General features: G+C 34.3%; 1 protein-coding gene across 9 annotated transcripts in view; it reads left to right on the top strand.

The window, feature by feature from the left end:
- Positions 1-15,026, top strand: part of ATP8A1 (ATPase phospholipid transporting 8A1) — a 105,594-nt gene that overhangs the window by 70,782 nt on the left and 19,786 nt on the right. For all 9 annotated transcript variants that reach the window (XM_021553948.3, XM_021553144.3, XM_021552349.3 and 6 more), the window contains 5 exons: positions 48-170; positions 2,671-2,749; positions 6,615-6,676; positions 9,851-9,907; positions 10,362-10,469. In XM_021553948.3, coding sequence (XP_021409623.2) covers positions 48-170; positions 2,671-2,749; positions 6,615-6,676; positions 9,851-9,907; positions 10,362-10,469 — 429 coding nt within the window. The remainder of the gene's footprint in view (positions 1-47; positions 171-2,670; positions 2,750-6,614; positions 6,677-9,850; positions 9,908-10,361; positions 10,470-15,026) is intronic.

The following is a 15,026-nucleotide window of genomic DNA, read 5'->3' as shown; positions in this document are numbered from 1 at the left end:
CTCACCTCTAAAGTTCTGCAATTTTTTCTTTTTAAACCACCTACTAGATGTTTACAGCAATGCCTCCTCTAACTCTTGGAATATTTGAGAGATCCTGCCGAAAAGAAAACATGCTGAAATACCCTGAGTTATACAAGACTTCCCAAAATGCACTGGACTTTAATACTAAGGTAGATCTTTGTAAAAATCAAACATAAAGCAAAAATTCATAGGAATTCAGTGTAGTTAGTTACCCTTTTTGTTCTGTGCTGATCATAATTAAAAATGGAGAGGATTTTTATTCCTACTCTTTCCAGATATACACTTGTCAGTGAATGGTACAAATCATATATATTTTTTTTCATTTTTACCAAGTATGGAAATAGACAACAAGGATTTCATTTTTTCAACCCTTTTTTTTTTTCTTTTTCCTGCTGGTAATAAAGCTGTCTTCTGTAGTTCTGTAGGCAGAAGTGATTAGACCTCACTGTCACCGGGCTGTACGTATTTGTACTGTTATATGGAAATGGATTACTGAAGCCTGTGGAGAAGTGTTGCAGTGGACAATAAGAACTGTCACTAGATTTGTAGAGGGAGGGTCATGGTACTATTCTTTGTCAATTTGGAGTTGTGATTTTATGGTTTAATTTTGAGTTTTGGGAAAAAATACTTGGAGTCAAGAATGTGTTAGTGTAGATCAAAAGGAATCTGAAGTTACTTTAGTTGGAAATGTTGGGTGATGTTCAACTTAGATTACAATAAGTAGTACTAAAAGAATTTAGGACTCTTTAATGCATAAAATACACAAAACTTCCACAGCATTACCTATAAAAGTCTCTTCTAAAAAAACTAAATTAAACTTTTGCCTGAATCTGTGATTTCATGAGTATTTGACTTTTGTAAAAGATTCTTCTGATTTTATTTTTTGTTAATATAATTGTGACATTACAAGTAATGTCATTTTATGTTGAATTTGGGGGCATTTTTAGTATATCCTGGAATTAACAATGCTTATATGTGATGATCTGTAGTAAATATGCAGAACTGATACAGCATACATAACTCTTATATCTGCAGCACTTGTGCTGTATAACTGGAGTTACCCTAATAAACACATAATTATTTGTCTAAATTGTTTTTATTCACTGAAACAGATCAGATTTTTCTCCTCCTTCCTCATTTCATCCCTTCACCTACAAAAGCCAGCTGAAAGCTGTAAGGACACTGTAACAGAGTCTCTCGTGTCCCTGTGAATGCTTTCCAAATATGAGGCTTTTCATGGTCCCATAAATACAGACACTTTTGTGTTGTGATAGTTTTAATAAACAGTGTAAGTATGAGTTATAATAGTTGTTTTTCTGTTTTAAAATAAACTTTATATTTTTTTTATTGCACAGAGTTATTACTGACTTAATTGGAAATTCTGTGACTCTTCCCATACAACATTTGCTATGAGTAAATGTCTACAAGCTCACCAGCTACAAAATTCCCACCTATATAAGTTGCATAGTTGGTGTTAAAGATTTGGAAACATTACTGCCTTGAATGTTGATGCAGATATTTGTTATGGTAAAAGGGATCAAAGGTTATGAGGTTGTGACAGGGGTTAAAGGATTAGCATAGGACAAAAAGAATTGGTCAGGAAAATGGAAAAGTAGAACTAATTTTTCTTGCACCCACCTGTGCTTTCTGTCAAATAAAAACTTCTGGTAATGACATAGCAAGAAGGAGAGACAAAGGTTAATGAGTAGCACAAGTTTAAATCTGCAAAGTATTAGAGTGTAAATTGGACCATGCAACCTAGTGTAGCTGTATAATCTAACAAAAGACGTTGAGACATTGTGGAAAATGTGAGACAGGCAACTTAATTTCAATTGTTTGAACATCTTACCACTCAAGATACACAGCAGTCAGTTACAGTAAAAGCCATAACAGTCAAAAGCATTGTTAGTTGAAAAAATCAGTATTGTCATATTGAACGAAATGGGTTACATATTTTTTATTGTCTTTTTATGTCATTATGCAGTATATTATGGAAAGCATTAATAGAGTGTTTTTTCTTAAACTTAATACAATCCTTTGCAGAAGGCATCTTTTACAAATGAAAATAAGTTTGGAAGTAAAACTTCAATTGTTTAGCAAATACATTAAGGGAATTTTAATATGATCAAATTGTGCTCCTCAAGAATGGAGTATGTAAGACAAAATTTAAGGAAGAAACTGATATTTGTCCTTTTTACATTCCTTAGTGTGTGGGAATATATAGGTTAGGCATATGTGTAACTCAGATTTTAATTTTTCTACTATCTAAATTTATTCTTATACTAAATGCAAATTATAAAAGCTAGAGTCCTTTTTAATTCCCCACTTAGAAGCTAGCAATTGTTCCAGCTGTCTAGTTTAGTTTAATTTTTCTGATGATATTCCCATATTTTTATATTGTAATTTCCCTTCTGAATTGAAATTAAAAGGAGGAGATAATACACACTTTTTTTCAAAGCATAAAAATAAACAAATGACCCATGAAGAGCCAAGAGGCAGAAAGTGCCTGTCAGTTATATTACTTCACAGTGGTGGCCTAACAAAAACACATTTTGTGAATCTAACACACAGATAAAAAAAAAGGTCAGGGTTCACAGAGCTAGTTTATTGCAAATGGTTCTCATGGATTTTCTGTTTTCTCTTTCTTAGGTTTTCTGGGTTCATTGTTTAAATGGCCTCTTCCACTCATTCATTCTGTTTTGGTTTCCACTAAAAGCCCTCCAGCATGGTAAGTATTATGAAAAATAAAAATATAAATGTTGAAAAGTAAAAAATTTGTAGATATTATCTTTTTTCTAAGGGAAACTTTATAAGTAGTAAGATTTCAGTGTGATTAAATTTCAAGATACCATTTCTAGACCTAAACCAGATGTCATATACATAAAATGTTTTATTTAAGATCTGTGTAAAATTAGGAATAATAATATGTACCTATACATTTAACTATCTCGATAGTGTTGATGTAAACTGAAACAAGATGGAAAAAAAGAGATTGCTATTTAATTATGCTATTTTTTATAAAATACACTACCACCGTAAATACCTACACGATCTTAAAATGCTACAATCCCTTGTATTGTCTCTTACATTTTGTCAACATTTAGTTTTATTGTGTATGCATTCTGTCCTTTTAGTTCAAGGCCATACTAATCTGCTAATTTATATATTTATGAGTGGGATTGTGACAGAGGAACAGTGGTATATTGGACTGTTCAGTCCTATCCATCTTCTAGTTCAGCTGTTGTATATGCTTGAGCTGCAGAAGGAAATGGGGTGGTTGAGAGGAAAGTGGTGCTAATTAAAGCAAACTTGAAAGCACTGCTTCCACTTTGTGAGAATGTTTGGGGTTGGAAGAGCTCTCATAAAGGGGATTTTGTTTTGTTTCCAATTTGTGGGGAGAAAAAAATCAAGTGTATACTTTGCAGCTTTTCTGAAAATCAGTCTCCTTTCAGTTTTGGTAATGTAGCCAAGCAGTCTGCCCTGGCATAGTGGACAGAAATGTTCTCATGGACTTTTGAAACTGCTGAGACTAGTGGCTCAGCTCAGCTGAGTAACACCTGCTTATGCTCTAAAAGCTTAAGGGGAAAACACTCTGTGACTCCTAATGGTAAAGGGAGGGATGAGGCAGCCTGTTTTCTCTGAAAGACCACTCACATCACACCGAATGTGAGTTCAGTGGCAACAGTTTGCATTGGAGAGGTTTAGGTGGCCCAGGAGGAATGAGATTCCCAAAATGTCAGTGCGTACTCTAAAACCATAATCTCAAATTCAAACTGAAATCCCTGTTCAAAGCTGCAGCAAATCCATGTGAGAGATTTCTGCATTACATGTTCAGTGTTCAGTGAGTGTCTGTGGTGATGAAGAGTAGAGTTCATTTGTGAATGGCAGAGGTACCTGTACAAGCATTTGTGAGAGCTCAGCAATTTCAGCCCACAAACCCTGGACTAGAACTGTCTTGCTGGCCTCTGTGAGTCTGAACAAATTGCCTGCTACCTTCCCTTCATTGCTAGAGAAAGGATAGGTAAGGGAGCAGAACTGGGATTTGGGGGAATTGTGTACATCATGAGGTGATACAATCTGTACCTAGCATGGTTCTGGTGGTGCTCAGAGTTTTACATGAAGGAGATTCAAGTGCAAAAAAAAAGATATGCTATTAATTAAATCACTGGTGTCTGTGAAGAGGAAACGGAAATAATGCTATTAGTTTCCTAAGGAGTACCAGAGACACGAACTTCTGAGAACAAGTCCCTACTTCCACCTTCTCTTAAAAGAAAAGGTGCAGGTAGATCCTGAAATATGAAAGCTATAGCTCAGCTTTGTGCATTAGAGTGCTGAGTTCCAGCACTCTGACCGGTGGAAATAGACTTAGCTGCCTGCCTGTTCCTCTGTCTTACTCTCATTATAATCTTTACTGCTAGGTATGTATTGTAAAGCAGTGCAGTGCATATATTAGCAGGTATTTATTAGAATGTTGAAAACCAAATCTTGAAGATTATTAAAATCTCTTGGAGCCCTTCTCTTGGTCAGATTCTCCTGTTTAGTCATAGTCTTGTTTGTATGCCAATTTGTTATCTGTAAGCAGAAAATTTCAAACTGCATCTGTCATAGTAGAGTCTATCAAGAAATATGGGACCAGAGAATAAGTAAGGATTTGTAAGAATTGTCAGAATTGGCTCTATGGGACCTTACCATGTAAGGTACACTTACTTACTGTACAATTTACTGTTGTACAGTACTCAAAATTTACACTAAATGTATTGTCATGTGGGTACAAAAAGTGGCACATAAATCTTCCCAGAAACTTCTTGAGTTGCAAATTTGTCAACATAAATAGCAGAAGCCAAACTTGTATGTACTACTAGATTCCCCAGGTGCTCCCTTTTTTGTATCATCTTTAAAATAAGCTATCCTCTCAGCTTTTTTTGGGGGGCTTCAGCACCTGTAGTCCTTCATGGTGTGCTACTGTGTCCAGAGAGAAAGTTAAATAGGGGAAGTGTCAGAAATGCAGCAAGTATCACTAGAGCTGAGGATGCAGCCATTGTGAGCTCCTCATTGTGGAATGGGAGACAGCTAGGTTAAGGAGGACTTCTATCCTATTATTTTTGTGTGAAGTTGTCCCCTGCTCTGATATTCTCTTCCAGAATATCAGTAAATACATCCTTTTTTTCTGTGTTAAACTGTCTTCACATGTCCTGAAAAGCTTTTAGAGAGGAGTATTCTTTATCCACAACCAAAATGTATTTAATTTTAAGCATATATAAAGATGATACAAAGGCTGGAAAAACATTCAACACAAATATGAAAACATACTTAATTAGCAGTGTTTAATATACCATATGCCAGCTGAGATAGTGGAAAATAAGTGCTTCCAACAACAGGCCATTTTTAGCAGCATTTATTACCATTTCTGTCACCTTCCTCTGTCCAGCCTAATCAGAGGAGTTATAAATCCATCTCTTATTTCCCCCCACAGAGAAATACCTTTATTCTTCTCTTTCCCCCAATACAGCTTTTTAAAAAATCCTTATTATTCTTTTTTTTATTGTCTCTTACTTTTATCCTTACTTACTACATACACAGCATTATACTCCATATAATGCAGTAAAAAACAATATCCTGGTGGTTAGAGCCTCTACAGCAGAGTGTTATAGTTTAGTTGGTTTAGTTGCACTATATGAACAACCTTGAATGCCAAAAGCATTTCAAAACTGAACAAGGGAAAATGCAACCCCCCCCCAGCACGTTTAATTGAGAATGAAGAATTTCCTCATAATAATTCAGTTGTCTAAATAATAATCCTGTGTTTAAAAATAAGTTTGACAGAACTGAGATCAGAGAGGCCTATGCTGTAAAAATAGTCATGAACTTCTGATAAATAATGGAAAATTCACTGCTTTAGAATCTTAAGCTTAGGAAATGTGTTTTTTATGAAAATACGATTTTTTATGAAAATGCATCTCTTGAGAGTTCTGACTCTGCATAACTGATGTGTGTGTGTGTTTCTATATGTGCCAAATGGATATGTACTTATATGAATCTACATATTTGAGTTGGGTAAATTTTGAAAATTTTATGAATGACAAGCATCTCAAGAATTTAATCTGAGTATATTTTGTATTCTTAGTAAAGTTGAATTCAGAAATATGAATAAGAGCAAGGATAAGTTTCCATACCAAAAATAACAGAATTCATGAAAATCTGACTCTAAAGCTTTGTGCTTATTTACATGTTATAATCAATATATACTATAACCATTATATTTCACATCTTTCTGAAGATAAGATTTTATATCCCTGATATTAAAAGAAATTGCACTAATTGCACTGCTACTGAGTACTGAAAAGTTGGTCTTATTGGTATATGGTGTCACAAAAAGTACCTGTTTCCTGCATAATCCCTGGAGTCACTGAACATTTTAAAGCACTAAACATGATACAAGTCATAGTTCTTTAGTGTTCACTGCAGTTCAAGATGAAATCTCATAGTATCCTGTAGAAAATGCTGCCACTTCTTTTGTATCAAAATTAAGAACATACATAGTCCTGTTGTGAATATTTCAGTGTTTTTATTTTTATCCCTTTTTCCTTTTCCAGGTACTGTATTTGGCAATGGCAAAACTTCTGATTACTTGCTCCTGGGTAACACTGTATACACTGTAAGTTCTACATTGGCTCTATCTGTTTTAAAGATGTGCTGATACTATTACTATTAATTCTATTCATAGAAGACTTAATTCAGTGCAGTGCCTTAAGAGTAAGAAATGGCTCTTGAATGACTCTTTGAGAAGATTTGGAGTGCACTTTGTGTTCTAATTCCAATTTTTAAAACAAAGCACTTTAATAAAGATGCAGACAATACGTTTGTTCTTTACAGTTAACAGTCTGGATTTTTGAATAATGGGAATTATAATTCCCTAATTAGCATGGTTATTAATTTAGCTTAAGTTCTTGCATTGGAAAAATCTCAGGCTGTTGATTATAGAAGTGGTTTGTGGATTTGTGATGTTACAATCATGTTCTCTCTCTCTTAATTTATCATGAGGCCTTAAAAGAGGCACTGAGCCATATTGAATAAAGGTGGTGGGATGCCTTTTCAGAGGCAATCAAACCACCAGAAATACACCTGATCCATACCTAACAGTTGCTCTCATAGACAGTAGTCATAATTGGGTTTTTTCCTTTTAATCTTTTATCTCCTAGAACAAAATTGTAAAGCTAAATATGTGCTTTTCATTTACTAGATATGAATGTCACTTAATAGCAGGGTTTCCATGATCTTTCTTAGAAGCTAAAATAGATTTATGCTTACTGTTTTTCAGTGTTTAAAGTTTAATTAATTTTTGAAGTTCCTCACTGGTGGCAGGTACAAAAATGAAATTAATTCTTTCATTAAAGTAAGGGGACTGTAATATGAATTTACATCAAAATCACTTCTTTGGGGAATAAGGAAACACCATAACTGAAATAAAAGGGAAAAATTTTCTAGACACATGCTAAAACAGTGGTCACAATGCTGCTTATATGTCACATTCTCCAATTGCTTTTCAACTAGGAGAGCTGAAACGTGACCATCTTGAGAGGTTAATTTCTTGATACTAACCTGCAGAGTGGTCAAGAATTAAAAAAAAAAAAAATATTTTCCTTCACTTTGGGTTAAAAGTCTGGGGAAATCTGGAAGTTGAAATTGATGTTTTCCTGCTCTTGCACAAGAATTCAAGGAAATCTGGAACATACGTGATTTTTGGAGAGATTTTTCAGAATTAGGGTGGAGTGTTTTTTTAGTTTTTTTTAATCTGTTCATGTAAAGTATATGAGTAGTAACAGTTGTCAGTCTGATCAAAATTCTGAGGCTAAGGTAATTCTCATTCCTCATACTGTATACAATGTGATTTTCGGATGTCTGTAGTCATCGATTCTGCAAAAGTCAGTAAGAAAGGAATTCAGAAGTTGATAGAGTTTAGTTTCTTTGGATCCACAAATAAAATTCAAAAATATGCAATGATTCATAATACATCCTGGAATTATTTCTTTAAACATAAATTCTAAATAGGAATAGAGTGCTGTGAAAATACCTGTAGGAACATTTCAAAGAATCTTTTTTCTTAAAAAAGCTCAGTCTTTATACAGAATACCAGTTTGAGTTCTTGCTTCCTGGGTGGGATTTAGTGCACTATTGAAGCAGAGGAGGGAGCAATAAACCCATATTCTTGAGGGAGTGGCTGTGCATAGTTGGTGATTTTGTTAGGGGTATCAGGTCTGATCCCATCACAGGTCAGTAAAGGCCCTATACTCACACTCTGTATTTCCTTTTATAGGGATTTGCAGTGTTTGTTTTGTGGATACATTTTGTCCATGTAGCAGAAATGTTTGATGTTATCCTGAAGGATGTTTACTTCTCTTATGACTGACCTCAGTAGCGAACAAGTGTACCAAAGGAGTTTGTTTGGGTTATTTTTCCATAAATCTTTTTTTTTTTTCATGCATCCAAATACAGAACCCAAACTGGATAGACCAAGTAAATTAGAATACTCATAATCATCCTCAATTTTCATCTAATTAGTTTTCATACATGTTTTAGATAATGAAATTGTGGTGGTGTGATTTTTTTTCCTTAATAGCACAGTTGCAATAGGAATTTTCAGGATTTCAGAATTGAAAGTATAAGCTTATAGGTGAAAGATTTCTGGCAGTATTTGTATCCTCTGTATCCAGATAGAGTGAAAGATTTGTCATACATATTTAACTAGTTGCTTCAGCTTCTGATTGAAGTACATTTCTTCTGAATTTCTGGGTTACTTGAAGTTCAATACAAATAAACGCACTGACAGTCAGTGCTGCCAACTTGTCCAACAAACTAGAAAACTCTAGTTTTCTAGAAAAAAGCTATTGCTATTAGAGTTGGAGCTTGATCTTTGTGACTCCTTTTTTCACCGTCATGTTCTTCAGATTATATGTAAAGCAAAACTTGTGATACACATTCAGGAGTGAGTTACAAAAATGTAATAACTATTTCTTCGGTAAACAAAAAACTTGCTTGGGTGAATTTCAAAGAAAGGAGATAAACAATTTTCCTGGATCAACTAGTCCTTGCTGTGGGATTATAAACTTTCTCCTGTTGCTCATCTGCAAGCTAAAATGGAGCATGTCCTACAAACGTGATGTTTTCAGAGACTGCTCTATAAAAAGTGTAAAAATAAGAAAAGAGTAAAGATGAGAGGAAATAATGAAAATGACATAACAGACTTACTCAACATGTTATTTGTATGCAGAACATAAGTTTTATATTACCAGTAGTTAACTCGGGCTTTTCAGGGTTTGGTGCCAATGACTTATTTACTAATGAAGTGAACAGAATTTTTGGTTGTTTAGACTAATGTAAACTTGAACAGTTGCAAGCTTTTAGTCCAGCATCTATGTCTTCTAAATCTGTCTTGGTGTAGAAAGTTGTAGTCATCCTGTCTGTAACTAAGGGGTCTTTAGTCTCTACTGAAGAAGACTACTACACTTTCCACAAGCCTTTCTGTGTAACCAAAATACCATCAATAAAGATGTAACACCTTTGTAAGAGCCAGACTTACAGAGTTCTAAGAAGCAAGGATAAGATTTCTAATGCAAAAGAAGAGCTTTCCAAACCAAGGGAGTGGCCATTATTAATGGAAGGTAGTAAGTCTTAATGTTCCATTATTAGCTTATTACTGGGTTGTATCCTTAAATCTTCTAGTGGCAATTTACTTTTTCTTGTCTTCTCCTGAAAGTTTAACCAAACTAATAATTTCTGTATGTTAAGATTACCATATCAAGAATCCTTTCTCTGTCTTTCTCTCCTCAAGTTTGTGGTTCTGACTGTGTGTTTGAAGGCTGGATTAGAGACCTCATATTGGACTTTGGTAAGCAAATGTCTCTACCATATTCTCAAATGTTCTGTGCAATATAATGGATGAATAACTGTATTGTTTTCTTCTTATTTTTTATATTGCACTGTCTAAGAGTTTGTCAACAGCAAACTGTGGTTACTGTGTGGAAGGACAGAATATCCACATTCAAAAAATAATGCTCAATATTGAAAATTACGACAGTTGTAATACTTAAACTAGAAAAATCAAATTGCTCTGGACTTACTATAACTGAATTTAAATTGGCTTTAAATACAGTAGTATTGCTGCTGTTAGTATTGTTTTCCTTTAAGAAATAGCTAACTGAAGTAGTAGAGTTAAATTAATACAAGGCATGTAAATTTAATCCTATATATCAAAGTAGCCTTATAAGTACTAGGTAGCAAAGATCTTATTTTATGTTATAATGCATCTGTGATAATTGTTCTTTTTTGGTTTATTTTAACAGTTCAGCCATATAGCAATCTGGGGAAGCATTGCACTTTGGGTAGTGTTTTTTGGAATCTACTCTTCTTTGTGGCCAGTCATTCCTATGGCACCAGATATGTCAGGAGAGGTAAAAATATATTTTAACTAACATCCAAATGTGTGAAAAAAAATATCGTATCAGTCTGTAGTACAGACCTAATCTTTACTGGATCCTTCTGCTAACTAGAAAAGCATATGTCATTCTGTCTTCTATACCTTCAGTATGGTAGCCAAGTTTATTCAAAACTTTTACTCTTGTGAAAATGGAGCTTAGCTAACAGGCTGTGGATATATGGTCTAATGAGAAAGAATAGACAGGTAAGCTGCTTTTCAGTTCTTAGGTAAGCTTTAATTTTCTAAAGAAAAGTCTTACCAAATGCAGTTCTCAGAATTACAGTGCTTATTTTTCTGGAGCATTTTTTTATAATGAAGTAACCAGTAGTAGCCTGGTTAAGGCTGCTTTTAATCTTGGTTTTTATAAATTTTCCAAGTACTTCCATAAAATGCCTCAAAAAATTTGAGGTGCCATAACATTGCATGAACTGCTTGTCATGAACACTTTCTTTTTTATTAATGTGCTGCTTGGAATGCATTATTGTAATGTATCTTTAACCTTTTGACAGTAATTAGTAATTTCGCATTCTTTTTAATCACATTTTTGTAAACCTGCTCTGAATATTCCAGGTTGGATTGAATCTGTAAAAGATGCTTATTTGCTGTCTTATCTGATTTAATTGGAGCTGCAGTCCCAAATTCTCAATATCATTCAGTTCCAGAAATATCTGAAGTATTCATTTCACAGACACTAATGTCTGCTTCTGGGCATGATCAGTACCTCCAGAGCTGAGAATTTTGATGTGCATTCTCAGTGGGAATCAGAAACTAAGAATACCAGCTTGTGTCAAAAAGATATTCTTCTAATTTTTCTCAAAGCATATCAATTAAATCAAGCCTTACACAAGTGAAAGAGTGAGTCCCTTTAACACCACCACCACTGTGATATAATTCAGCACTTTAAAAATTTATATACGATGTGGGAAATGTAGGTGCATATCTCTCCCTCACTTGAAAGTAATTAAGACTCATAAATCCAAACTCCTATTTAAACAGTTAGAGGGAAAAATAATATACAGGCATTTCTGTAACTACTACATTTTTATGGAAAGCAGTGTTATCTTAAATACATGGATGCCTAAGGAAAATAATTTTAAAATACACCATTTCTAGCTGGTTTTCCTCTGTATCATAATGTCTTACCTATATATATATATATATAGAGATAGATCTTGTACATTACCACATTGCCTCTACCACTCAAAACTAATTCTGTGTATTATTGTAAATTAAAGTAATCAAAGCTATTGTACTTCAGCATTTTTCTTCATATATACTGTGTTTTATACAGGAGACAGAATGTTTTTGGAATTTGGTGTTTTTAGAGATTTTGTAATAACTTTATGACTTTTAAGACTGCAGAACATTCCTTGTGATAAACACATTGGAAACAAAATGGTGTGTTATACCTCGTGTGACATAAGGGTGGATACTACTGAAATAAAAATATTATAGTTAGTACATTTTCAGACCCTGAAGTTTCTGTGAAAACACCAGTTTTTGAGGGACTGTAATTCCTGTGATCTTCTAGAAGTGGTTCTTCTTTAAAGAGATCTAGCTGTGAACAAAATAATACTCTTGTGGTTTGAATTCAACATTGTGCCAAAGTAGTCTGACTTATGAACCTCAAATCATTTATTTGTTGTGATAAAACTTTATCTGTACTTGAAACAGGTAGTCTTATTTTGCTGGGGTGTTCGCTTATGCATGTATGTGTATATAGTAGTTTTGATGTGTGTATGAAGTTGTTCGAAGGGGGGTGTTGTTGACTGAGGTTGGTTTTGTTTTCTTTCTAGGAATATATTTCAATGTCTGTGATGTCAGAATAAAGTCTTCTAAAAGCATCACAGGCCATTGAAGATTGTGTTCAAAACTCTGGTCCAGCTTTTTGCACTGCACTCTGGGTGGCTAAAAGTCCCGTTGATGCATACTACAGCTCAGACTGGAAGCAGGATTTTTGTAAGCTTTCCTGGAAGCCCCTCTACTGACTGAGTGGTCTCTGACAGGGCAGAATTCACTGACTTTCTCTGTAGCAAATCAGGCCTTCCAAAAGTATTGAAACTAAAATATTCATGGATTTATCTGTGCAAAAGATTGTGATGTGGCAGAAACAAATCCATATAAGCAACTCTACTTACATGTGCAAATACTGCTTGCCTGATTTACTCAAATGTGTGAGTCAGACTTGAAAAAGTCATCCAACTATACTTGGCAAAAGTTAGAGTATGTCAAAAGCTGACAGAAATACTGCTGATATGTCTCCTTCTTAGCTTTTTGTCCATTTTAGCTGGTATGATCTGAGAAATTATGCTAAAGGGGACTTTGATTTTTTTTTTTCAAAATTCCCCCTTTTTAATAAACTTCAGATTTATAAGGATATGTAAATAAGGATATATAGTTGTGGGTTACATAACTGTAGTCCTTAGAAAGTTTAAAAGTATTGTCTTTCTTCTTCTTAGAGCTGGTAACAATTCTGTCTTAGTAGGTTTACAGTCTTTTGAGTTGGTATTCTTGACATCATATTCGTCCAACAATTAAGTTCCAGCTAGATTATGTCTTCTACAAACATATTTTCATGTCTTCTTTGCAATAGAAAAGCACTAAATGAAACATTCTAGTAGGGATTCAGTTTTTCTTCATGTTAATGTCATAAAAATAGTAAGAGTCTTCCTGTTTATTCTTGGTGCTGTTCCAAGAAAATAAAATTCTAGTGCTCTTGAAAGGGAGAAAAAAAGCACATGGAGGTGATGGAAAACTCATTCATTGGATGCAGAGGAAGGTTTTAATCTAAATGTTTTGAAACTAATTTTTTGTATCCATTCCTATAAAATATTCGACTCTGATAAATGTGTTTCAGTGAGAACACAGCAAGGTAATGATTTGAGAAAAAATTGAACTGTAACAGAAGAAAAGAAGAAATATGCTGCTAATGCTCTTATGTTGGAGCACTAAAGCTAGTGGCCCCAGGTTAAAGCATAAGAGTTTTTGGTTTGTGTTCTATCCAAGCATCATCCAGTCACTTTTTTCTGACTTTTTACACTAATTGTTTCCATCATTTTGTGTTTTGTTCCAGTTATACAGAAGATAATCAAAGTTGGCTTTTACAAATAGGTTGCTGCATGTTGGTATCACAGAAGGAAATATTGCAGAATGCCATGCTCTAAAAGAAAATACAGTGAAATGAAAAATTAAGGCAGTTAACAGCATTTTTTCTCTGTTGCCTAGGCCACTGGAACCCCTTTCCTTGACATATTCCTAACAGTACAATCAAGTGTACTTCTGCTTTGAGTTTTCCCAGAGCAAAAGCACACAGGGCCCACCTTGATCCAAAATGTCCAGTTCATCTAACATGCTGAGGCAATTCTGGCCCCAAGACCTTTGTTTTCTGGTTTTTCAAGACTGGTAGACCTGCACTAGGTCAACTCACCCACCTGTACAGTGCTATTTCTCACAGTGTGGGAGCTATGTGGCTAGTTGTGTAGTGGTACAGTAGCCCTAAGTCCTGGAAGTAGTGGTAGTTTGTTGCTAAATAGGTAGGACACCAGAAGACTTGCAATTTGACTTTTGATTCACATAAGTAAGGTATCCTGGCACCAAGTGTTTTCCTGATATGAGTAACTGGTAGTTCTTTAGCTGATTATCTGTTAGAGATTGACAGTAGGTGTCTGGGTTTAGTAGTTTTCCATATTAAAATTCTGAAAAATTTTGAAACCGGTTACATATTGCCAACCTTAAAACAGTTTCTATTCCAGTTGTGATTTTTTTTTTTTCCTTAAAGAAGTAAAGTTCCAAGTGAAGAAAGCTTCATTCATTTTCACTAATTGATGATGTTCAGATAAAAACTGTCAGTTCACCATTGTCTTTTGGCAGACACAGGCTAGAAGGAAAAATGGATGAAAACTACAAGAGAAGCAATGGGCTTTATGAAGCTGAAGAAAATGGGAAAATAGGCCATAAAACTGAAGAAGAATATGTGATAAAAAGGGGTGATAACCTAAGTAATTAATTATATAGTATAGTATCTGTAGCTAGTTGAGGTACTGTAGCAAATCAACTTCATGCATCGTTTAGTAGAAACAAGACATAAATATTTCATCATTAATTAAGTGAAACTTACTGCTTACTTTCATATTATTTTTCTTGTACTTTAAAATCACTAATTTAAACATTACTTTCCTTGAGTTTATTCCAAGAATTAAGGACTATATTCTTCTAGTCTTAGACACAGATCCTAAAAAACTAGGAATTCAAGTTCTATCTGCTCAGAACAAAATATTAAAATACCTTTTATGTAGGGAGGATTTTGGTAGTAGTAGCAAAACACTATTTCTGTTAGAAGGAATGGGGATGCACAGCTTATGTGAGAGAAATACTGAAAACATTTCAAAAGTTTTCATTGATTTTGTAACAACTTTGCATCCTCTGTGGCATAGTCTTTATTATATTTCAATTTGCATGGCATCTGCAGGAATGTTTATTCATGCATTTGCTTTCTGTTGGTACTGTCTGGTATGGAAACATGTGAACAAGG

This window comes from Lonchura striata, chromosome 4 (genome assembly GCF_046129695.1).
Source record: "Lonchura striata isolate bLonStr1 chromosome 4, bLonStr1.mat, whole genome shotgun sequence".
NCBI classification, from domain to species: domain Eukaryota; kingdom Metazoa; phylum Chordata; class Aves; order Passeriformes; family Estrildidae; genus Lonchura; species Lonchura striata.
The sequence above is the reverse complement of the archived record's forward strand: the minus strand, read 5'-3'. Positions and strand labels throughout refer to the sequence as shown.